Here is a 26,170-nt window from a genome sequence, read left to right as displayed (position 1 = left end):
CCCAATGCTGAGAGCGATGTCCAAATGCTCCTTGAGCTCCAGCAGGCTCAGCCCTGTGCCCACTGCCCTGGGGAACAGAATCTTGTGCCATATGTCCTCCTGTTTCATGTTGCTCTAACAAAGAGCTGCTGCTCGTCTGGACCAACATCAGGACTCCCAAATTGTGAAACTGCAAATTATTCATCAGAGCTCTTCACCATAAAATCCCAGAGGACCTGGTATCTGGGATACTTAAATGCAAGACGGAGACCTACTCCTCCAGCACCTGGCGCACACTCACTGTTTTGCTAGAGTAAAACATCTCCCTCCCATAGCATTCAAGCTTATCTCCTGTGCATTTTTGGGAAGGACTTGATAAAGAATTTCCCATCACCAGTGGAAATGCAGAGCCTGGATTCCCCTCAGCTCATAGAATCACAGAATCCCAGCATGGCCTGGGTTGCAAAGGCTCACAGCGCTCCTCCAGTCCCAACCCCTGCTGTGTGCAGGTCGCCAACCAGCAGCCCAGGCTGCCCAGAGCCACATCCAGCCTGGCCTTGAATGCCTGCAGGGATGGGGCATCCACAGCCTCCTTGGGCAACCTGTGCCAGTGCCTCACCACCCTCGGGGGGAAAAACTTCCTCCTCATATCCAACCCAAACCTCCCCTGTCTCACTTTAAAACCATTCCCCTTGTCCCATCACCACCCACCCTCACAAACAGCCGTTCCCCTCCTGTTTATCCGCTCCCTTCATCACTGGAAGGCTACCATGAGGTCACCCCACAGCCTTCTCCAAGCTAAACAAGCCCAGTTCCCTCAACCTTTCCTCACAGCAGAGCTGCTCCAGCCCTCTGCCATCTCAGTGCCTCCTCTGGACCCGCTCCCAGAGCTCCACGTCCTTCCTGTGCTGGGGGCCCCAGGATGCAGCGCTGCAGATGGGCCTCACAAGAGCTGAGCAGAGGGGATGATCATGTAGAGCAAACATTAAAGGACAGGAGCTAAAGGATAGATCCCTTGTCTCTGTAGTCTGTCTGGGCACTCAGTGGAGAGAGAAGCATAGGATAAGCCATCCCATATCTAAACAACCACAATAAACACCCTGGGATAGCTGTACTGCTTTCAGAATCTTGACACACGCATCTAAAAACGGTGAGGTTTCATTTGAAAATAACGCCAGGTTAAGCATTGAGGGAAAGAATGCAGTTTTGTGCTTTCTGTAAATGCACTGACTGCTGCTCTCAGTCCTTGCCGGTTTGGTTGGATCTACAGAGAACAGTGAAATGCACTGACACGGGACACATCTTGACCATTTTGTCTCACAACAGTCCCCCAGAGACAGAAGATAAATGCACACTTATTTTAGTTACTTGACAAACCTTTAATTAGAAAATCACTCTTTTATTCATTATAAAATATCACAAGCTTTTAAACCTCCATAGGTTATAGACAGAATATTTTTTTTCTGTGAACCTAATATGAAAGTTAAAATAAACAACAGCATTCATCGGAGTGTCTTTCTCCCACTACTGTCTTAACTATTATTAAAAACGCCTGTAGTCATCAACCTTTGTTTAAAAATCACAGATGTCTGTTGCAGCCTTTTACGAACTGGAGGGATGAAGGGGTTGCAGAGCTCCCTTTGCATGGGATGCTTTAACTGAAGGTGTGACACTGACTGGGTGTTCCCATAGAACTGCACTGAGCTGCATGCACCTACATGCCAGGGGATTTGAGGAAAGCCCCAGGTTTGTTTGCCACATGTTTACAAAGCAGTTGCTTCTCTGGAGAGAAGTGTCTAGGCAATGAAATGAAAAAAATGAATATACAGTATCTGTATTAGCCTATGTTCCTGGTTAAAGTTAGGAACAGTTTCTCTTTCTTACTGAGTTCATTGGATGGAGCCTAAAATTTGAGGCTTCGTTTTTGCATAGTGCATTTAACACTGGGTAGTTTTTTGCTTGCATGATGAGTGCCTAGGAAAAGCAGTTAAATGAATACACAGTCATTACATATCACAGTTTATTTAAAGCATTTTGGAGCTGAGATATGAGAAGAGGCCTGGGTAAGTTACTTGTGAACTGCACATGATTTGTTACTGCACCAAGTATTGCACTGTCTGATATGGAAACTGTTTACCTGCAAGACATCAGGCTGTGTCTGGACACCTCTCCGTGGTTCTGCCCTCCCCCCAAGCTACCAGAGCCTTCACAGTGTTAGCTCTGGGTTTCAGTGGAAGTGCTGCTGACAGTGACCCATTGTTGCCACCCCAAGGTCAGGATCAGCCCTGGATGCTGCAGTGATGCAGCGGTTGCTTTAGGACACTTCACTGCTGATCCCTCTATGCATCTATATGTCTCCTGAGGTGCATTTGTGCTCAGGTTTCCCTCTGGGGAGGATTGTTCCGCAGCCACTGATGCTCATAAAGCTCTCTTCTCTTTGCTAAGCTTCAGGCAGGTCCCTCATGTGCCTGTAGCTCTCTCATGCTCCCTCGGTGAAAGCTTTTCCAGAAATTTGGCTGTACCCACTGTTCTTTCTGCTGGCTGCTGTCCTCGGAGATCTACTCTGCAGAAATCCCTGCAGAGTCCCGGGGGATGCACTCACCTCGCCTCACCTCTGCAGCACCGACATCTTGTGCCTGAGCCCCTCCCTTCCCCAGCAGCAGAAAGGTGCTTTGGGGACACGAGTCCTCTCTCCTGGTTTTTCCCTTTTTTCATTTTTTTCTTTTCACCTTCATTATGATAGAGTGGATTGTATCACACTACTTCTCTCCCCTGTTGAGGACAGCCTAGGAGTGTGTCTTGACGCACAGTCCTCCCAATTCTGAGCAGAGGAATGTGATGCCCTCACGTTGGAGTCTTGGTTTGTATTTCTGCTCTTGTGTTGGAAGTCTTAAAAGCAGTTGCCTGTTACTTGTCATCTCAGATCAAGGTCAGAGAGCATCTAACTGCAGAAGCCAGAGGGGCTGTTCAGCTCACATGTGCAGAAAAACCCAACTTTATCTCCTTCAGGAAGCAGCCACCTTGAAATTGCACGTGAGTTCCTAGCTGCGTGAAGTGCTGAAGGAGGAATTTGCCCGAACTAAGAAAGCTGAACTAAGATTCCATCAAGTAAATAGATTTATTTATTTATTTATTGCTAATTTATCATAATCAAAAGAGCCCACTTTGTGCATGCAGGAGATCGGGCTAAACATACGGAGGCATTTCAAACTCTTCCATCTGTTTCAAAGTGCTGAACATTTCATGACTGAAAGCACTGTAAACTCAAAAGAGGAAAAAAAAGAAGACAAAGCTTTCACATCTGAATATTTGATGTTAATGAGACTGAAGTTTGGGCTTGAAACATTAAATTGAAGAGTTTTGAGTTGAGAATGTAACAATGTGTAATAAATGCAACATACTCTCTTCATATTTTGAAAGTCAGAAGATCAAGGAAAGTTCACAATGAAATAGATCTGGAAGTGTTTTCCCATTTGTCCTGAAAACACCATTAATGACTGAAGGGGTGCTGGGAAAGCATAGACTATGTACCACAGAATCACAGAATGCCCAGGTTGGAAGGATCATGAAGCTCCAACCCCCCTGTGCCATGCAGGGCCACCAACCTCCCCATTTCACAGCAGCCCAGGCTGCCCAGGGCCCCATCCAACCTGGCCTTGAACACCTCCAGGGATGGACGGGGCATCACAGCCTCTCTGGGCAGCTGTTCCAGAACCTCACCGCTCTCATAGCACAGAACTTCCCCTGACATGCAACCCAAATCTTGCCTCCTTCAACTTAAAACCATTTCCCCTTGTCCTGCCATTATCTACCCTAGTAAAGAGTTGAAGTGTCAATGAACATGACTGGAGGTTACATTCTCAGGAGGATGGTGTTAGCATTTGTCCCCGATGTATTCTGCTCCATCCATCTCCCTCCTTGCAGTGATACTGCAGCCCCTAACACCAGCCATGCAGGAAGCAGAACTGCCCCATGGCCATGGCACAACTTGGGGCAGGAGTGCACTGAAGTTCAGGGAGTGCGTGACCTCATGCTAAAACCAGTAGCGTGCACCAGAAAGGACTGAGGTCTGAAAAGCTGAGAGGGAACTGCTGCTCTTAATGCAGGGGATGTCTGTACGCTGTGGTGATGCCCGTGGCACTGGGCATGCACCTCACCAACTGCGTTCAGCACACTCACGGCACACCGCCCTCTTCCTAAAGCAGTGGCACTTCAGTGCTCACTGGTAATTAATAAAAAATGCTGGAGCATGCAGAAAGCTGTGGGCTCCTCCTGTACAGCACGAATTGCATTCGGTTTGCGTGGCACACGAGATGTCACACTTCGCAGTGCATGTGCTGAGAGAGCAGAGCCCTTTGCTGACTCACTCTGCCAGTGCCCATCCTCATGGAGCATGAGCTAAACTCCAGGTCAGGAGCTGGTAGGACCTATCATTTAATGCCAAACAGCTGCTTAAATATACATAGATATAAAACAAATGAATCATTTATTTACACTTTGCAATAAAACATGAAGCTGCTCATCCATTATTTATCCCTGCGGTGGAAAATCAAGAATTGGGATGCAGCATTTCACCGAGGCTTTTCTTGCTTGTGCTATGCATCACTATGCTGAAATAGAATCCCCAGTGCCCTTCCTCCCTTAAATCTTGATCCTGAGCAATCAGCAGAACTGCTGCACAGATGGGGAACACATGGTGCTTCCTGCCTGTGCTCTCAGCACTGCAGAAATGGGCTCCCACTCCCATACCTGTGCTCTCTCTTATTGCTTTTTTCCCCCCTTTCTTTCTTTCTGTTCTTGTTATCCCGTTGAGGATAGTCTAATTGCACTTGTCAATAGAGAGAACGTTAGAAGGTGGGCTGAATAAACTTAATTTTAAACTGAATTACTAATATTTGTTGTTTTCTGTTTGTTTTTGCCAATATAATTTCAAAGTAAATCTGTTAACGTATATTTTGTAGAGTTATCACACAGAACAGTGTGGGAGATTTTATAGGCAGCTCTCATTATTTCCTTTGCCTCACTCCATGTGTTCTTACCCATCTGCTTTCCCTGGGCTGTAGCTGCCACACTGCAGTCTTTCATTGCTGATTGCATCGAGGCAGTGGAACCCAAAAGCTCTGCTGTGCTTCTGGTGGTAACAGTTCAGCACCAAACATTTTGTACTGTTTGGAAAAAGAAGTTTTGCCAATATTTGCTTTTCTGACAGATCAACATGAAAAGTTTAATTTTACTGTTACTGTTCTTATTTATCATTAAGTAATTCTTATTAATGATTTTATTCTTAAATCCTGGAAAATATGGGTTTAGAAATCGTTTATTTTTCTGGTTTTCAGATGGGATGGAGTATTTCAATCTTAGAATCATAGAATGACAGAACAGCTCAGGTAGGAAAAGCCCCTAAATATGATGGAGTCCAACCGCAGCCCAACCATCCCAGCCCAACTCTACCAGCCCTCCGCTAAATCATGGCCCTGAGCACCACATCCAAACGGTTTGAAACACAGCCAGGGATGGGGACTCCACCACCTCCCTGGGCAGCCCATGGCAGTGCTTAGCAGCCCTTTCTGTACAGAAGTCTTTCCTGACATCCAACCTCAACCTCCCCTGGCACCACTTGAGGCCATTTCCCCTCGTCCTGTCACCAGTGAGCAGAGACCAACCCCGCTCTGCTGCACTCACTTTCAGGTATTGAAAGGTTCAATATTTTAATCTCAAAGTAGTTTTTTCAATTTGTTGATGTTGTTTCAGGTTGTGCCCTGGGGATCAGACTGTTCTCCTGATGTAGCACAGTGCCTTTTGGACACTACAGTTTGAGCCACCTGGCTGGCACAGGGCTGGGCTACATCCCCTGGGATGGCAAAGTCACTTCCCTGGAATCCCACGTTCCTGACCCCTTTATGAGGGGCCACTATGGACACACCTTATCAGCACCCGATGCGGTACCAAAGCTGCTGTACTGAGAACAGCCTTGTCTCAGGTGTAGGCTGTCAGTACTTTACTTACCACTATGCAGAAGTGTTCATGCAGAAACAACACTGAGCAGTGTGCAAACAGAGATGTTCCCCATGAGACGCACACGAAAATCTTTCAGAGAGGCATAATGTCTCAGAGGACAAAATGGTTCAGTGTACTTGCGTGGCACAGTTCCTTACAGCTCCTTGAAGAGCAGCTCGTGAAATGAGCATGCTGCAAATGTCCTCTTACACAGCTGCTATCTGCCCTCCTATTCTGTTGCTATCTGCTGTATTCCTCTCACCTCCTCAACACACTCCTCACTGTTATCTGGCGTTTCACACCTTATCTCTTTGGCTACATCAAAGCGTTGCATTTCCAGGACTGTCAATCCACCATTTTTGCATCTGCTCAGTTCACGTAAAAGAACTTACAAAGAAGTTTCTGATATGCTCAGACCCAAAGCCTCAGACCTGGCTCTTCAAATGCTCCAGAAATTTTTCCTTCTTATGTTTCAATTGATTTTGAAGAAATTGATGGTATGTGGACATCACAGCCTCTGGAGCAATACACCACCGTACGTTTCCTCTCTGCCATTCCTAACAACTCTGTGGATGCATTTATGGTGTGAGCAGATTTCTTACATCCCTGTGGACTGCCCCTCATTCTCCAACTGTGCCAGGTACAATGCTGATTGTGCTGGAGATGCTTCTAGAAATACACCCTTAGTAGTAGCTGTGGATTTGGTGCTCTCATCTGCCTGCTCAGTCTAATTAAAATGTAGGTTCCTGTTCTGCTTGTCACAGAATCATAGAACCACTGAGGTTGGAAGGGAGCCACAGATCATCTAGTTCCAACCCCCTGCCATTTCTATCTCTGCTTAAACTGTGTTGACTTTGAAATTGCATGGGAAAACATTATCTGTTGCCCTGTCTTCACAGCTAAAAGGCACACAAGGACTTGACAGCCTTTGCCTGCTTTTACTGTTATGTACTTCTCAGCTTTGCTCACCCAACATTCAGATCTAGGTGTTCCCAAAGTACAAGAAGTCACAAGCACACGTTGTATGAGGGCACAGTCTGCCATCTAATCCTGAGCTCCAGTGACTGAAGTCAAATCCCTGGGTTCAGATTAACCCCACTGAGGAATTATCTAAATGACAGTCTGGCTGTGGCTTGTTTATCTGATAAGCAACTCTGTAATGTTAAAGTGAAAGCCAAAGATTGCACCTGCATGTTGAATGCAGTATCAGAGATCTCAGAAACCTGGGATGAGCTGGGGCAGCACGGGGCACCTGCAGAACCAAGGGAGGAGAGCACGTGAATATTGGAAGGTGCTGGCTTGAAGGGATGTCCTGCTTTGGCTCACTCAGGAAGGGTTTTTGGAAAGATAGATCCTTCTGGTCTGTGCACACCCTTTGCCCATGCTCCACTCACTTGCATTCCTGAGCATTTCCCAAAGTTATTTCATTCTGAACACTTAAACAGTGTCAGGATTAAATTTTTATGTGGACTTCTCTTCCAAAGTACAGACCAACAGGTTTGGGATGGCTGCTCACACAATGGGGTCAGCACGGGCAGGGCTGTCCAACAGGTGATGATTTTGGTGTGACTGCCCAGATCTGGGAAGCAGGATGGAGCCCATCCTGCTAAGTGAAGGAGCAGCTGATACATGAAAGGAATTGTCAGAATTCAAAGAAGTCTTTTCTGGGTGCCTCACCCACACCTCACCTCATAAAAATGAATGCATTTTTAAGAGTCATGCATTTTTAACTGGCTTTGCATCCCCTTTCTTTCTTCAACGTGCTCTTCAAAAGCGATGAAATGTACTTGTTCTATTTCAGTTGCATTTCTAGGCAAGCCCCCTTTTTTTGAGCTTTCCCATTAACGCTAGGATGGGCAGGATATTCACACACATCTAAGGATTGTGATGTCTTTGATTTGATCTCTCTTAGGGGGACAAAAACACGAGCTCTGAAAAACTGACCCCCGAAGGATGGGGATCTCCAGTAATGAGGCGATCTCAAAGGTGTGCACAGCCAGGCTGGCCATGGACTGCAGGGAGGTAAAAGTACTTGGCTGTGAGACTCCTTACAGCTCCTAAGCAGTGAGCCTTGGCACGAGCTAGGCATCATCTTTAGTCATCTCTTCAAAAACTTGCTGTATTTCCTCAGTTCTGTAGGTGTTGGCCACTTGGGTCATTAGTAGAGGCTGCTTTTACTTTTTTTTCAGTGTTTCAGTGGGTTTTCTGTTACACTGGATCTTCTATTCTGGTTCAGCTCATTTCAGAAAATCAACACAGAGTCCCATTTCCAGGAAGAAGCTGCCAAGGGACCGTGCATTTAATTTCATGAGTGGGAGATCCTGCAGAACGCAGGGCCTTAGGAGGGCTGTTCCTCTGGAGATTCCTCATCAGAACTAGAAATAGCAACGGGACTAATTAAGAACATGAGTGTGAAGTTGTACTGAGCAGATGAGCTATTAATAGCAGAACAGCCAAGATGACATGGAAAAACTGTGCTGCTTACATGTTTTTGCTGTGAAATGTCCCAGTGGGGTTCTAAAAACAGGAGGGTCACTTCTGTTTGCCTGTCAGAGTGTGAGTCAAAGGTCTGGAACATGAAAAAAGAATAACATACAGAAGCACACAGCAGCCGTACGCTGCCAAGCTGCCAGTTGTTACCAATTATATTCTATGAGGCTTTTCTGTTATGTCAGAAAAAGCGATGAAGTCATCCTCATTTGTATTCCATTCACACAGACGCTGACTTGGGGAAGGGTTTTGATGTTACAGTGCATTATACACCGAAGGAGATACCTTTTCATTTAGAAAGAGCTCTGTCATCTCTGTGGCTGAATGAGAACAGGAAATGTGTGCCATTGTAATGGCTCTTAATGATCACAGTTATAAATTCTGACTCACGGTGATAACCAAAGTGCCGCCAATAGAAAAGGGTTTTAATGAAAGACTAATTGCTTTGCCTGATGGCTTAAGCATACTACATCCAAGAAGCCACTCTGATCTGAACTGCCTGTAAATATCAAATCTTGAATTCAGATTCATTCAGAGCTCTCAGAGGCTTCTTTCCAATGACCTTAAAGCCAAGGACAACGCTGTGGCTGAGCCTATCCATGACTAGCCATGCCATGCATGGTAGAGATGAACTCGTATTCCATCTTTCTTACCCTCAACTTCATTTTTTAAGTGATCCAATAGAATATGCCTCAGGGGAAAAGGAAAGAAAAAGAAAGCTGAGTCACTAAGATGGAGAATGCATCTCACCTACTGAGCTGGGGAGCAGGAGCAACTCTTGTACCCATCCCAAGCCTGGAATGCTATCAGAAGGAGAAATGTCTGCGTGGGAAGGGGTGGCCTCACTGCTTTGGAGTGTTTGAAGATCACTTCCCTGTAGAGCAGTGAAGAACAGATAGGTGGAAAATACTGGGAAAGAAGACATTTGAAAATAAGCAAGAGGACGGCTGGAATGGGAACACAGTGCCTGTGCAGAAATGCTGTGGTCTGAAACCAAGGAGAAGCAGGGGCTTCCTCCTCCTGCTTCGCACTGCTCAGCAGACAGTGCCTTTGCTCTCCTTGCACACAGAGAGGAGAACACTGGAGAAATCCCTGATTATTTTTAATTTCTCCTGCCATCAGAAGTGATGACAACCTCTAAAATGTGGATGACTGCCAGGAAGAAGAAAAAAGTTGAAGCTCTAAAAATAGATCTACTCCTCTCAATTTCTATTAATCTTCTAATTGGCAGGTCACGGGCATTATGTGTGTAGAAAGGGAGTGAGATTTCCCCTTCTTTATGCACTGCAGTCACTAATGCTCTATGATCTGGAAACTCCTTCAGTGGTATTCTCCTTAAGGACAAACCCTGGAAGATGGCTCGGACTGCTGCCTGCAGCCATTTGGGGACATATCTGTGGAGACAGCTTTGAAACAAAATGCTGCACAACTTTGAAAATCTATTCTGAAAATGCTGAAGCCTGGAGTGGTGTTTTAGGATGGGAGTCTGGTATCAGACCAGTAGCACATTACATAGAGCAGTGCTAAGAAAGCAGAATCTTAGCAGCATTTTTCAGGGATTTGTCCAAATCTACTTCTGCTAACCTCTGCTGTGACCACTCCTTTTCACATACAAGTATTTTTTCCTCGAGTATCGTGGCTTTAGGCCAACATTGGATTGCTTCCCACAATATGGTATCTTAGAAAAACTGAGCAAGACAGGTAAAAATTGAGCTGGTGCGCACACACACACACAGGGGATTCAATTTTGTCAGCCACTGAGAACAGCCTGTACTGCACAGCAGAACAGAGGCCGACATACTAGCAATAACTCCCCAGTATGCAGATGGAAGGAATAGCAGGCTGAGGTATGTGGTCGATCAGAAGCCATAAGCTTCAAATTTACAGCAGTACTTTCTCAATCATTACTTCTGACATGATTTCCTGGACAAGAAATCCCCCTAGATATGAATTATCAAGACCAACTGAAAATCAGGAGGACCAGGCTCCAGCACTGCATGAGCTGAAGAGAGGGCTCTTCAATAAATTCTGATTGCTCTATTTCCTCCCTTTTATCATCCGCACCCACAGACGTTTACTCTTTTAGCAAGAAGCCAGAAGAAACAGCAGGATGTTTATGATATGCTTTAGTATGTTTCATTTCTAGCTTTGTAGTTTTTTCCCTCAACCAAGAACAAAGCAAATCCCATTTGCAACTGGTCTTTATTACTGCCTTAGTGGGAATTAAGTATCCAGCTACTCGCAGTTCAATAAACTACTCAAATCCTGTGTGAACAAAATGAACAAAGCCCGTAAGTGCATGGCACAGACACCAGTGAGATGTGAGCCTGTGCCTGAAAGATAGGAGCAAAACAGGGAATATTGATGCTTGTAAAACCATGCTGGGTTAAAGACACCAGTGTTAGCCAAAGAGGATCTGCACAAAGATATTGAATCAGCTCTGTAGATAGAATGGTTACAGTGGCTGATTTTACTCCTGTGGTATCTCGGCCTAATTCCTGAGCAGAAGTAGTTAAGCTCCAGCACAGCTCCATGCTGACACAGCGTGGCATCATGCTCCCAAATCTGCCTTGCCTTCTCCTCACTGCAGCACTGCTCAGTGCAGAAACACTTATTCCCCATCAGACGATGAGTTTGCACAGATTTTGAATTCAGTAAACATCTTCTCTGCACGCTCTAGTTCAAGTCTATCTAAGTTGTGCTTATGTGAGTAGTCACTGATGTTTCTTTTGCTTTATGCGCCCATTTGGCTACTTCCAGCTTTTACAAACCAGCTAAACTGACAAACAGCAAAGTAGCATCTGAGCACCTTGGCATAAAGATCTCCTGATCTGGAGCTCTGAGAGCTCCTAAGGGCTCCAGAAAGTCACTGAGAGGGACTGCAGGAGTTATCACAGAGCCCAGGGCACGGCTCCACAGCCACAGCTGTGAGCGGCTGCGGCTGCACTGCAGTGAGACTCAGCTCCTCCAATTGCTCTTCCTGCTAAAGGGGACAGAGGCATTCCACACTGCACTGTGGTGAAGTTCTTAAAATGCCATGGGATTAGAAATGGAAGAGCTATACTATGAAGAACATGCAGCCTCGCTTCATTCCTTCCAGCCCCTTGATACCCTGCTACCCAGTTATCCCAGAGAGCACAAAGTCTGGGGAAGGAAAGTTAATGAGTGGTACCGTGTATCTTGAACTCGATATTTTTGACTTCCTGTGCCTGGAATCAGCTGGATTTCTGATCTCCTCAGCCAAAGAGTAGAAGATTGCTGTGGTTCTGAGTGCATTTATTTGCAGAAAGCATTGTAGAAGCCTGCTATTGACTGAACTGGAATAGTGGATAACAGCCAGCATGGAAATGACCTTCTTGTCTATCACTCAAAGCTAAAAAGTGTTACGGGACTCCAATTTAATGTGACAGAATATCATCACAAAGATGAAATTCTAAAGCCATCACTCAGTGATTATAATTAGCCCACGGCAAGCTCCTCTGAATACCAAAGCGACTATAAAAGGTGAAAATTCTCTTAATTAGCAAAGATGCAGACAACGTACCAGTCTGACTCATGGCTGAAAGTCTCCAATTAACCTGGCCCAGATTGAGATGATTAGGGCAGCTCTGATTGTGCAAAAGAAATAAAAACAGTGTGGCATTAAGTCTTGTATTTTTCCATCCCTGCTCCTGCTCTTCGGAGTTGCATGCTGGCACATCTCTTGTGAACACGTTTCCTGACCTGCTGCAGGAAATCAAACTCAAATCTAGCAAACCCTGATGACACCCTGGAAATGTTTTTAAATATTGAGAATGATTCGTACAACAAATTCCTAGCTGGGTATCATGCAGCCCTGTTCAAGCTGTCCAGTTCTATAGTTGGTAAAACTACTAACCTGACTAACAAGAGCAAGAAACTATCACTTTTCATATGGTGGCAGTTTGTCAATGCATCTCACACTGTTCCTCTGATCACTGCATCATTGTAGTTGAAAAGTTGCTTCACATGGACTGATCATACATCTAAGATATGCAGTGAGCACATCTCATGGCTTGAAGAAGAGGAGAGCACAGCAACCCCTTTGCATTCGGACTGCACTGACCTGCCCTGTTGGCACTGCAAAAAACCCAAGTGTGCAATGTGTGGGAGCTGCAGATTAAACTGGTTTGAACAGCAATAACACAGATAAAAGGGATGACAGAGAGTTTGGGCACTTCCACAGCTTCTCAGAGGTGTCTGATTTGCAGCCCTAGAAGTAATTCAGGTAGGTCTGCACAAGCTGCAGTTGTGTCTCTGCAACACATCTTAGGGAAGAGCGCTATGTAGTTGGATTCATTTAAAGTCTAGATTGAGAAACAGCCTTAAACAGAACTGCAGCATTCCCAAACAAAATTACAGAATCACAGAAACGTATCTTGTGTTGGAGAAGACCTTAAAAATCATCCAGTCCCACCTTCTGCCATAGGCTGCGTCCCCAGCTCAGGCTGCCCAGAGCCCATCCACAGCCTCCACCACCTCCAGGGATGGGGCACCACAGCTCTGGTGAGACCAAGAATAATCTGCTACAAAACACTAGAACATAGACTAGGACACCTTCATTGCAGCAGAGCAGTGGAAGTACCAATGCAGGCTAAAACTGGAAAACTTGAACATCCTTCTGTGACTTCATGACAGAAGAGGAGGCTGCAAGGTGACCTGAGAGCAGTCTGGCAGTATCCAAAGGCGAGCTACAGGAAAGAAGGGCACAGACTCTTTTGCAGGGTCTGTGGTGACAGAACAAGGGGAAATGTCTTCAAGTTCAGGGAGAATAGATTTGGGTTAGATATAAGGAAAAATCCTTCTCGGTGAGGGTGATGAGGCACTGGAACAGGATGTTCAGTGATGTGGTTGATCCCTGGAGACTGTCAAGGTGAGGCTGGATCTGGTTTCATGGAAAGCTGGAGCCCCTGGGCCAGCAGCTGCTCTGCTGCATTCTGATGGCTTTTGTGAACACGCAGCCCCAAGGGAGGAGGAGTAAATAGCCCTGGTAAAGGGAGATTATGTCTCTTTGTTTCACCTTCAAAGATGTGCAATAAAATAAGAAGAATGGAGGAATGGGGAACATTGTGTAGCTCAGATCAAAACACATAAAAACTGAAAATGGAAAAAATGACTGATAATGGAAAAAAGTGCTACTGAATGAGTTGGTTAAACTGTGGTATAGCAGCCAGATGTCAGAGAGCAAAACTTGAGGACAAAATCATCAGTAGGCAAGCAAGCAAGCTTCATTTGCTGTTATACCATGCAGGAGGACTGACATCAGCTGAGATTCTTGGCTGTGCATTCAGGAACCTTTCAGATAAGGTAGTTGATATGCAGAATGGGGAACTCTGCTATTGATTAACAGGAGGATGTTTGACCTGAGAACCACACAGATATGTTGTTGCTGCTGAGGGTCTATCATGTAGGCTAACCATGACCAGAAGATGTTCCTGAATTCCTAGGCAGAATTATGGCAAATTGCTGCAGTCTGTTTAGTGAGTTGCACCATGTGCTGTAGAATTTTGGCAACAAATAATATTTCATGACTTCTTGCAATTCGTCTGAAGAACCTCAATGTAGTATTTCTAGCATGCATTTCTTTCACTCAGTACTATCCAGGGTTCTACAGCGTTTGATGACCCCAGGACCCAAAAGTTAGCATTTCACCTCAGGAAATGAGAACTTCCTGCTTTTCTTTCAGCACGGTGAGTGACACCGCAGCAGCCAGCAGAGGTGGCTCTCCAGCAGTGTCACTCTTCAGTGCCTCCTGAGACCTCAGGGATGGAAGAGTTACCTGGGGAAACGGTGACTGAATGGGAAAGAAGTGCCCAGGGCAGGACAGGTGGAAGTAGATATCTTTAAGATTCCTTCCAACCCAAGCCATTCTAGCCATTCTGTGCACCTGCAGAAAGCAGCCTGACGAGGAGGGACAGGTCTGTGTGCTGGGTCACATGCCCTCTCCAAATATTATTATCCATTACTATCAAAACAACAGAAGTGATAGCACAGAGGCAGATGGACAGCACTGATCAACACAGGGTCAGGTTCCCTTGGCTTCCCAGGGCTGATCAGGGGAAAGCTGATCAACACTGCCTTTAATGTTAAAGAGGCTGAATATTACCAGAGTTGTGGAAGGGAGAAGCAAGGCTCAGAGAAAACTTGGTGAGAAAGGAGACGCTGGCATGAGCAGCGGGGAAGGGAGGAACCGGGTCATGTCCTGTGGAGGCAATTACCTACTCAGCTCTGGGAAATATCCAGCATGGCTTCAGGGCAGCTGTAAATAGATAATCTGCCACGGTGTGTGAGGGCCCATATGCCAGCTCAGGGCTGCCAATCCCATCACCCACACTTCCCAGTCTCTAAGATGCCCAGCGCTCCTTGTGAGGTTTCAATTCCTGGTTCTGCCCACCCTGTTTACTTTTAGACTAAATGTGAGGAAAGATGTTTCTTGACAAATTGGTCCTGTGATATGCATTAATACTGAATATCTTCCCATTAAAGAAAGGGAAAATTCCAATATTAAAGAGGAATATACTTTATTGAAGAATTCAGTCTTTCAAAGACGTAAGTATTTGGTATAGAGTATCAAGCTCAGTAAAAGTCTGTTATACAAATATGCTCATGGTATAATCTTGAAAAATATTAACAGTTTCCAGCAACAAGGGAGCTTTATGAGGGAGGAAAAAACAATATTGACTCACGGTGTTTATTCGTAGCATAGTAAAGTTGCCCACACCTGAGAAATTTCAGTAATTAAACACCTAATGCCAAATTCATACAAGGAAAGGTTAAGCAAATTTCTACAACTTAAATGGGGATAGAAAAGCTGATCACCATGGGCTTAAGGAAAGAACAAACATGACATTTAATTAGAGTGTAAATGAATATAAATAACGTTTGGAAGAAATGCCCTTCATCTGCCCCTGCAGCTCTGGCCTAATCAGCCAGTTTGGCATCCCTCGCCCTGCACTACACCTGGCTGCTCACAACCACTGACTTGCCATGTTCTGTCCATCCAGCTCCCATCCCGGAGCCCCCTCCACCTGGTAAAGAAGCCCTCCCCCAGGCACAGCCAACACTTGAACTGATCGTTGCCCATCGTCTCGGAAGGTTTGTCACCATCTTCACTGCACTTTCTGTGAACGCAGGGATGAACCTGGCACCATAGCAGGTGTGTATCCACCACCCACCCTGGGCTGCTCACCAGGAGCTGCTGCTGGATGTCCACATGGCCTCCTGCTAAAGGAGCCATGCAGTGCCCACTTCTGGCCCTAACAACCAGGCTGTCTGCTCTGAGTGTGTCTGAGCTAGCTATTTCCCTTTGCTGTGGTTGAACCCTTCCCTAACAGGTTGGCTGCAGACATCTCAGGGAAAGACTCGTTTCCTGAAGAGATACCATTTGTCATTGGACTCTTATACATTTATGGAGCCTATGTTGCTACTGAGCTTGATATTTTAGGGCACGGTTTTTGAAAGCTTTTTATTTCTTAAGAAACAGCATAGTTACACTGAACCATTTGAGGTGGAAGAAATACCCTTTTAAGATGAGAATATCTGCTTATCTCTTATCAGCCCGTAAAAGGCTTATATGAATATCTTCATAGATCCTGATGACTTTACTGAAGCCGGAGGGGTTATTCCCAATGTTTCTGGCTTGGCAGTAGTATCTACTTTTGCAGGAATGGGGACCTGGTCTCTCTTCCAGATGTACACAGGTGTCCCTTACCCTATGCAGCCCAAGGGTTTGTATGGTATTACTTTCCACTTCTGTTTCATTCATGTCACCATTCATTTAGTTGAATTAAAAAGCAACAGGTGATGCCATGACAAGTTTTACACTGGGCACAAAGCCAGTTTTTCTTTTTACTGGCAAAGCTGGCTTCAACTTCATCAAGCAATTCCTCTCTGATCTGTAATAGAGGCTCATCCGGCACTTCTCCAGAATGTCACTTGAAAGAAATAATGAATGACATTAAATGAAAGTTTCATTTTTTTTTGTTTTAAAAATGAGCTTTAACATCGTAAAATACCGTATTCTCATTCCGAGTCAAATATCTTCTTGTTATTTTTCCAAGAAAAGTGCTCAGCAAGGCTTTGTTCTTGCCTGCCTTTTATGACTCTAACAAATCACTAAAATGTCCCTGAGATGTCTCACATCAGGGAAATTGGAACCCTGAAAAATATATGTTCTTGGCATAGTCTTCCTATATATTGTGAAACTGATACTGTAATTGTAGGATTTAGTATGTTATGGAAGAAAGGCCTTTTCTTTTAAGGCCTCTTTTTCTACTCAGCTCATATTTAAATGGAAGCAGAGATAAGAGCGTCCTTATTTAGCTCGGTACTTAAACACATGCTTAACTCCAAAGATGACTCAGTCCACGAGACTTAAGAATTTGATTAAACGAAGCCATTTAGCTGAGTGCTATGCCAGATTAAGATCTTCACAAGTGAAACTCCAATATTGTATAGGCAGCATCCAGCTCTAAAGCTATAGCTTTGCTACTACACAAAGCATTGGCAGGGGGTGCTCTCAGACCCTGGTGGAGGCTGGCATGTCAGTGTGTGCCAGTGTCGATGCTGCTGGGCTGTCCTATGATCTGAAAAATAGGTAACTGCAAGCAGGCAGTCTGGTGGGAGAGGGCTGTGGGACATGGCAGTGCCCAGAGCATCCCTGGAAACTGCCAGGGAAAAGAGTCAGCTTTCCAGGTCAGACTTCCCTGGAGATTGGATGGGCTTGAAGATGAATTCCTGTGCCATGCCATAGAACCTCCTCTCAAGGCAATTCCCCCAGCTAAGGGACTGAGCCTTAACTTCTGGGATTCTGTTCCTCCCTCACACCCAGGACTCAGAGGGTGGTGAGGCACTGGCACAGGTTGCCCAAGGAGGCTGTGGATGCCCCATCCCTGCAGGCATTCAAGGCCAGGCTGGATGTGGCTCTGGGCAGCCTGGGCTGCTGGTTGGCGACCTGCACACAGCAGGGGTTGGGACTGGAGGAGCGCTGTGGGCCTTTGCAACCCAGGCTGTTCTGTGATTCTATGATGATTCGATGATTCTATGACTGAGGTCAGCAGAGAATTGTTTTATACACGTGGCTTTCTGTGGAGTCAGAAGAGATCCAGCTCTCAGGCAGACCCAGATGCAGTCACTGCTGGGGCCTGCACAGCTGGACAATCCCTATCTGAAGCTATCCCAAAGGAGCAGGCACCTCTGCTTTTCTATCTCATGATGGAAAGCTGTCTGGTTGCAGAATAAATTTTGAAACATCACTGTTATTCTCTATAGAGATAAAACAAAATCACACGTCCCACAAATCCCACAGGTTTGATATCTGTGCATACACATCTCTGAATACGAATGTGCCAACCTCTCTGCTGCCAGAAGCAGCAGCAGCTGCAGCACGGAGCTGAAACCAGTGAGGCGTCCCCCAGAGAAAGGCTGCTTCTGGCTGGCAGGACCTGGTGTAGATGTGGGTTTGTCTTCGGTACATTAAGTGTGCAAAGTCTAGTCCTTTCTGATGGAACGAAATAAGATCAAAGATGCATCATGCCAGAACTGCAATAGAAACTTACGAAAGTATTATATATTTGGACCAAGATTCCTCTACTCATGGAGACTCTTCATATGCTGACATTCCTGTTCAAACTGTCACATAAAGAAATTGTATCCGTAACTGAATATAAATGATTCCATGATTTGTTCTCAAGTGGCTTGTTAACAAAGAAATGATGCTCTTAGTCCTTAGGAACCCAGTGCAAAATCCCACAGCGCCTGGGCTGGGAAGCAGGTCTGCAGCAAGGGGCTGCCACACTGCCTTCTCCTGGAATACATCCTTCTCCAGCAGAAGCTGTGCTAATGCCTTCAGGATTTTAGTACATAAACGGGGCGGAATCGGATGTGTGCCGAGGAGCACCGCGCCGCTGGCACAGCCAAGGTGCTGCTGCTGCAGGTCATGGTGACACCGTTATCAATCTGCGTTAGAAGCACTGCCTGCAGTACCCAGCAGGCTGATGCACTGAGGCTGAAGTTAAGCAGTATACTGTTGAAGTACCATTAATTTTTTCTAGTGTGGCTGTATCAGCATTTCCACTGGAAGGACTTGCTTCCAGAGCCTTGTATAATTCAGCCTGGAAAATGTGCTCTGAACAGAAACTTGGCACAAAATGCTCCCAGCAGGGAGAGTATTTTCTTTTTCAGGGCATGAACAAATATCCATTTAGCTCTGTTTCTGAGACAGAACCAAAGAAAAGCTAGGCCTTTTAAGATAAAGGAGCGCTGAAAACAAAATTCCTTCAGTGAAAAGAATACAAAGAGTAGAAGTTTATGAGATAAAAAGTACAGAAAAATGAAAAATTAATCCTAATTATTTTCTGAGCTTTCTTACAGACAATATTCTGTTTGAAGAATGTTTTGAGCTATTTGGGTACTGTTATTAATTAACTAGGTCTGTACCAGACCCAGTGCTTTGATGCATCCGAGCATCCTCCAGTTATTTCAACAGGGTTGCACATTCAGTTTTTTCAAGAAAAAAATTAAAAAGAAAAATTTTGAAGAGGTTAAGAGTGTACATAGATGATTAAAGTACAAAATAAGTTGAGCTGCAAAGGGAAGATAGCCTGAGGGAGTGAGAAGGAGAAACTTTACTTTTTTTAATGAGGAAGCACAAAGAAAATGAGAATAGCGTGAACATGTTGGTATGGCTGATAGGAGACAGGGAAAGCAAGGAAAGATGGAGTTCAAAACTACTTCCTTTATTTCAGCAGGCTTTTGACTGCTGAAAGGAGATCAGATGCCTCTGTTTAGTCTGAAAACCCACAGCCCACATCAAGCCATGGTTAAGCAGCAACATTACACACTGACACAGATGAGCATCCAAATTTCACAACAGATCATTTGTTTTTAAGCAGTGAAGGAGATAGAAAGAAGAAAGCCCTGTGGATTAAGAGGAAAATCTTACCAAGATCTTGCTTCTACCTGACTAATATGATCAAAAGTTGCATCACTCCAGTGCCAGGCAGTTGGGATGATGTGTGGGGCTATCGCATGAGAAGTGGGGATCTCTCACAGAACGCCATGGAAGCTTTGAATTTCCTTCCTACAGGTGTGTGAAACCCAAGACGGGATTCCTTCCTTGCTCCAAGAAGAAAACAGGTTTTGGAGTGACTCGTATTGAGGTGTGCTTGGTCTGTGGTGTTCTTTTATGCAAGTTTATGGTGCATTGAAGCATTCTGGTTGATGGATGAGCTGCTTTCCATATCCAGTTTCATTCAAATTCAAATGCCTCCTTGCTTGGGTAAGATGTTACAAACCTTGAATCAAAATCCTGACTATTGCTTGATTACTTCATCCTCCACACCACTTGCTCCACTTGGTTTCCATTTCACTTTAATCTGGAACTTTCACTTTAATCTAGAAAATTCTTTGAGACAGCTCTAACATCATTCTGTGTTTGGAGCCTTTGTGGAGGATATGCTGCCCCTTCACAAAGTATCCCTGCTCCATAACACCAACACATCACTTGTTCCCTAATTGCTTAACTTTGCTTCCTCTTAGTGTTTCCCAGAACATCAAATGAGGGCTTGAAGTACTGAAAAACCTAGTGTTGAAATGAAAAAGAACTGATTAAAATTCATAATTACAAAATAAATAAATAAATAAATAAAAACCAAGGAGACTTAGCATGGTGCTTCCATAAAGACAATAAGCCAAGCTCTTGTCATAGTGAAATGTGGAATAGCTCTACTGAAATAAATCTTAATTAAGCCAGAGTCACTACTCAGTGTGACTTAATTAAGAGCAGAACAGTGAGAGCCTTTTGGGAAAAAAGGGAATACTGATTATACAATTATTTTACTTCATATTTCTTCTTCCCCCCCAGACTTTCCATCTCGCTGCAGAAAAATTCAAACCTAAAGTTGCTTAAGTTAGCTCAGCAAGATATTAGCATGGCAAGTTTCATCCATCCTGCTTAGGAATCTTCTGAAATAAAAAGCTGAGAATGACAGTTTAGAAGACAATCTCTTTAAATTATACATGCAGGGTGCCATGCATTTGTACCTACCCTGATCATAAAAATATGTCGCTTTGTTAGGCAATAAATTTATGAAACTTCAAGTACTGAACTACAGAGGTGAAGCCCTAATTCTTACAAAGAAGACAGAGGCGTAAATTAGTTACAGTTAGAACTACTTGCATGGAAAAGTGTAATGGAAAAAATTACACAGGACACCTCCACTTCAGCTTCCTGAACACAGCATGCAACAATGGCTGTATAGTATAGGCAGATATATTCAACAAGCATATCAACAATGAAGACGTCCATTTGTTGTGGTTTCATTTCTTACTGGCTAAAAAGCATGCAGAGCCAAATATACTGTGGCAATAAATCTGTTGACTTCAACAGATTGGGGGAATGAAATCAAACCCAGTAGGAAAATGCACGCAGGGTCCTTACCAGCTTATGTAGACTATGTCTAGAAACAGACGTTAATGGAATATGTGCAATACCCCAGGGACCTACTGTAAATGGTAAGAAGGCTATAATGAAGATCCAATACCTAGCTTGGATCAGAGTGTCATCCTGCTTGGGTATGTGCACTACGTCCTGTCTTCACTGTTGCTTATGCAGCTCCAGTTCAGCTGAACAGGTGCTGTGTGGGTGCAGAAGAGGGTAGAAAATATTCAATAGCATTGCAAGAAGAATAAAAAGAATGGGAAGACATTAATAAGTATGGTCTCTCCGCCCCAAAATTGTTCTCATATGGCTGAATTAAAGAAGAAAATGATATCTTTTTTCGCTTGAGAAGTTTTTCTGAGTCCATAGAGAGTGATACATCTGCATAAGTAGCAGCAGCAATGTTCTTTCCTGCAAAAGGACTGATAGATAAAATAACAAAATGACATCAGTGAAGGGTCTGTTTGTTTTGTGCTCTACTCCTGCGTTACCTTCAAAATCAAAACCTCCTTTTTAAAGGGTGTAATCTGCATATTGTGCCTGCTGTATACAGGTGCTGCTGCACACACACGATATTGCGACCACCACGTGTGAGCACATCCTCAGCATTGACATCTTGGCTCACCAATCTCTGCCAGGGGAATTCCAGCAGCAAATTTATAAGCTCTGTTCTGCATGAAGTCCTCATATCCAATCGCAGACTTTGAGCTGAATTACACCAGGGAATTATCCCTAAAATAGATGCTTGGGAGACAAGACTCTAAGGCCTTTTTCTGTTCTCTTTCACTTGGTATTTGAACACTTTAAGTGGGGTTAATCTCACCAAACTTGGATGAGCTGGCATTGTTGATGTGCTTGAAGTAAACACTCAGAGCTTCCTTTATCACCAGTGGGTAGAAACAGGCATTTTAGAGGTGTGATTCATGCACAGCTGTAAAATGGGTCAGAGCTGCCTGTCTCTCTATTATGACCACAAAAGAAGCTCAGTTAATAACATCTTCAGCGTCAACATCCAATGTTAGATGAGATGAATCCCTGCTTTGATGGCTTTGGAAAATGCTACTTCCTTCAATACAATACTCAGCAGAGATTCTCAGGATACATCTGTGTGGAACCAGAGAAGGCCATTGTGATGCACGGGGCAGGTGAGAAAAAGGACATCTCCAGAAGTGATACTCAGGGCTCACAGTTGTGCTATAATAGTCAGATTTTGTATGGACAGTGGAGGAAACCTTAGGGGAGCCACGGAAAACTTGGCATTCAGAACCTAAAAAGGATGGATATTGCACAATGTCTTTGAGATGCAGATCAAAGTCAGTAAGTACTTCCCAACAAGGGACGCATATGAGCCATACCTCAACATTAAAACATCCCCCGCTCCTAAATCTTACTGAAATATCTAGATCTTAGTTTTGCAGCTGACTCTTTCAATATCTCGGGTCAAACCAATAACCTTGATCTAGATACACCTGAAGTTTAGATCTGGATTCAAACTTTGGAAGCTTTGCCTGTCTAGAAAATGTGTCTTTCCCTAAAACTTGTTGCACACAAAAGGTCCCTCGAACAATCAAGAACTCTGACCACTCTTATAACACAGAGGTCATTGTTTTGGCAAATGGAAATGGCAAAATACAGAAAGGACAGAGAAGAGGAAAAACTGCATATCTTAAAAACAGAAACAGCTGACGAGCATTAGATCTGCAATGGCTTTTTGTGCTGCAGGTGAATTTCCTCTGGCTCTCCCCAACAATGAAACAGTAGAAAGAGGTGGGAGATGTCACAGAACAAAGGATCAATTTGCAGAGAGCTTTTTAGAGAAATGCACGTACAAACCCTCATCAGCAAACTCTGCAGACTCAGTTGACCATCCACGAACAAACACGTATACACATTGCGGAAGGCAAATAGCTTCCAGACATCTTTAAATGTACCCACAAGTAATACAAAGCAGACATGAACACTCCATACAGTGATATCTTTACATAGTGTCCTCACGGATACTATATATTCAGGAAGACATTGCTCATGTAGGTGATGCTATACCATATTCCAGAGAGTAGAAAGCAAGCCCTTTTAAAGTACTGGAAGAGAAGATGGAGATGGCAAGCTCCAGTGGAGGACTGGGCCAAGAGCAAACTGAAATGGCTAGATTAGTTTTCATCCCTTCTCTTGGGTTACTAAACTGTATAGTTTACAAAGCAGAGAAAGTCATTCACGGTTCTTTACAGTATAATTTCCATCATCATGTAGTAACTGTGGATTTACCACATTCTTTTGTGAGATTTCAACTGCCAGAACAAAGCTTTGTATTGCAGACAATCAGCACTCAAATATTTAGGAATAATAATAAAGACATTCCTCCCTCCCCTCCCCTTCCCTTGGGGGACTGATCTGTCTTTTTACAACTGGGAGTTTCTTCAGTCCTATGAAAACCCCAAGGATTTTCATAATAGTTGTTATTTAATCTAAAGTAGCAAATGTTTGACTAATGTTCTGCTTAAAGAAGGGGAAAATCCCACTTCCTGCAGCATATTGCAGGGATCATCAAACATACCCCTTTGTCTGTTGGACCAAATACGTAATGATAGTACTGTGTGGGTGCTCCAGAGCTGACTCAGCTGTAACACAGTCACATTGTGTCTGCGATATGCAATCCATCATTACATTTAAAGCACCGCCTTGATTAATATTCAGTATCTCATGTCAACACTGATAAATGAGGATTCAAAGTGTTACACGGCAGGAACTGCAAGCATTGCTGCAGTGGTAATGGCCTGGGTTGGTTTCGTGGCATCTGTTACTTCAAGGGGAATTTTGCAATTCAGAAATACCCAAGTGCAGGTATGGAGGCAACTGCCAGTTGTGACCTCTTGGGATAAATGTCATCTGTCACTTTTAAAGAAACTAAACATTGCATTTCCAAATGACCTACTGCAATTTCTTCTCCTATGTGAACAGGATTTCTCTCCCTTGGCAGTTCAGCTTTGCCATTGCAATTCACATTAACTGTAACTGTGATGCTATAGATATACATGGTATACTGAAATTGGGAAGTACTTTGGCTTAGGCTGATTTAAACACCTGCTTCCCAAGTGCATAGGTTTTATCTTTACTTGCTCAAGAAAAGGAAAAATACCATGACATTTTTAGGTTTTGTTCCCTTTTCTCGCTTGAAATGCTTTTTGTTTTTCTTTGTTTTGTTCTGTTTTGTTTTGCTCTGGGCAATTTTATCAAAGTATTCTCTTTTTCCCCTACTGTTTACTTAATGGTAACTTTTTTTTTCCACCTTTGCTTCAGTCTTAAATATGACAGATCAAGTAATTCCCTTTAGAGCTACAGTTTGATACTCAGAAACATTTGATGGCCAATAAACTCTTCCCTGGTGGAGAATGAGAATTCAAAGGAAATATCTGTGGTTGTTTTCACTTTCATTATTTTTGTTAAAAAAAGTTTGCACCTTGATGTGTCATGAATACCCCTTCTTGATCTTCCTTTGCCTTGTCAGACCTGGCCAGCACAAGCAGCTGAGATCTTTGCTCTATTTTCCCTGCATCTCTGTGCAACACTTTTTTAAAAAGAGAAAATATTCTTATTTTTTCTGAGCCTTTCAGACCGCTGTCACGTGATCAGGATTCTCCTGAATCTCTATGCATTCGATCTCTTCTCGTTCCTTCCTTTTGGCTCGTTTCTTTTTTTTGTGGTGCTTTTTGGAAGGTGGGAAAAAGGTTAGAAAGACGGGCAAAATAACAAAACAGTGCAGAAGTGTGCAACTGCCGGCAAGCAGCAAGCATTTGAACAGTGTGAAGGTCAAGTTTGAAGGCACAAAGAGAAGGGGGACCAACCCAATAAGAAAAGAAGAAACGTTCTGCAAAATGGCTGTCCCATGCTCTTGGAGGGAGTTCTTTATACATTGAGTTCGGGTGTGCTCAGTAGCTAGTACAAATGTATAAAGCAGGGGTGCACAGTGATCTATGGCAAAATTCAAGGTGTAGATAAGGCACAGTATAGAAATGCAATCCATGTCTACATTCCATAAGGTCATCAAGCCAAGGACGCCCAGCTCTATTGAGGTGACGCTGAGAATTAACCAGAAATTTCCCAGAGGATGGATAACCAGGAAAAAGGTCAGTATTAACACCAGCAGGATGCCAAAACCAGAAATCAGGACAGGCATAGTTACTGATAAACCATAGTGGTCCATGAAAACAAAGGTAGGGTTGAACACTATGAACTTGATGCTCTGTATAAGAGAGAGTGGTCTCAGTTTCTCCAGTAATTCCACTGCCTCCCTCTGTGTGTTTTCACTAGTCCTGGCCACCAGGTACAGACGAGAAGCTATTATGTTATTCTCATCTCCAGCTTTAGAGAATATGATGTCATTTTTGAAGTGCTGGAATTCTGGCTTTTTTAAAAAGGAGCTCTGGAGGATACTGATAAAGTCACTTTTGTTAGTTGCACTGATGTTGCCCACTCGAAGGAACTGGTAATACTGCTCGATCCAGGACACTGTGTTGAACCCTTGGCTCAGTGTTTTTAGGTCTTCTTGCACAGTGCCATTCCAGTACTCCAGAGGTTCGTAAATATAGAATCCTATCACTGGGCTGTAGTTGCTGAAGTACTTTTGCTGAATGAGGGCATAGGAGACGCTTGGAGACTCACTGGCAAGAAGGTTAATAATGTTGGCTCCATCATTAATCTGTAAGCACCCCATAAAGGAGAAAGAGGCATAGATGAGATACAGTATCACCACAAAAGGCTTGACGTAGATGTTGGTAATCCACTCATTGTAATGCTCTCGGAGGAAATGCTGGATAAAGTGATGCTGGTATGGGTTGGTCTCATGATGAGAAGAATGTTGATGACCATCATTCATCATGGTCTGGAACCACACAGGCTTTCGGTCCAGGTATTCTGCTGAAGGGATTTTACAGCAGAAGATACTGTGATAACGATTCTGCTCCAACTGGCCAGCAAAGACCAGGCAGGAGCCAAAGAATGAGAAGATATAGAAGTAGTTCAACAGGATGGAGACACACATGTTCTGGCAGAAGACTTTTACAGCTTCAATGTTAGTGAAAGGGCTTGCGCCCATGCCAAAGGCTATGAAATACAAGGAGCTTGTCATTGTATAGGACACCATGACATCTGAGTAGGCATCTGCTACTCTGTCCTTGAATGGAAGATTCTCTCTTGTTCGACGCCATCCTGAAAGAAGTTCAAATACTCCTTTGGTTCCATGACCTGCAA

At 44.1% G+C, this 26,170-nt stretch overlaps 1 protein-coding gene across 2 annotated transcripts in view; it reads right to left on the bottom strand.

The window, feature by feature from the left end:
• Nucleotides 1-11,546: 11,546 nt before the first annotated feature.
• The window catches only part of PTCHD4 (patched domain containing 4), a 94,324-nt gene continuing 79,700 nt past the window's right edge, over nucleotides 11,547-26,170 (bottom strand). For both annotated transcript variants that reach the window (XM_048935326.1, XM_048935327.1), the window contains exon 3: nucleotides 11,547-26,164. In XM_048935326.1, the coding sequence (XP_048791283.1) occupies nucleotides 24,531-26,164 (1,634 nt within the window). In that variant the 3' untranslated portion in view covers nucleotides 11,547-24,530. The remainder of the gene's footprint in view (nucleotides 26,165-26,170) is intronic.

This window comes from Lagopus muta, chromosome 2 (assembly GCF_023343835.1).
Source record: "Lagopus muta isolate bLagMut1 chromosome 2, bLagMut1 primary, whole genome shotgun sequence".
NCBI lineage: Eukaryota > Metazoa > Chordata > Aves > Galliformes > Phasianidae > Lagopus > Lagopus muta.
The sequence above is the reverse complement of the archived record's forward strand: the minus strand, read 5'-3'. Positions and strand labels throughout refer to the sequence as shown.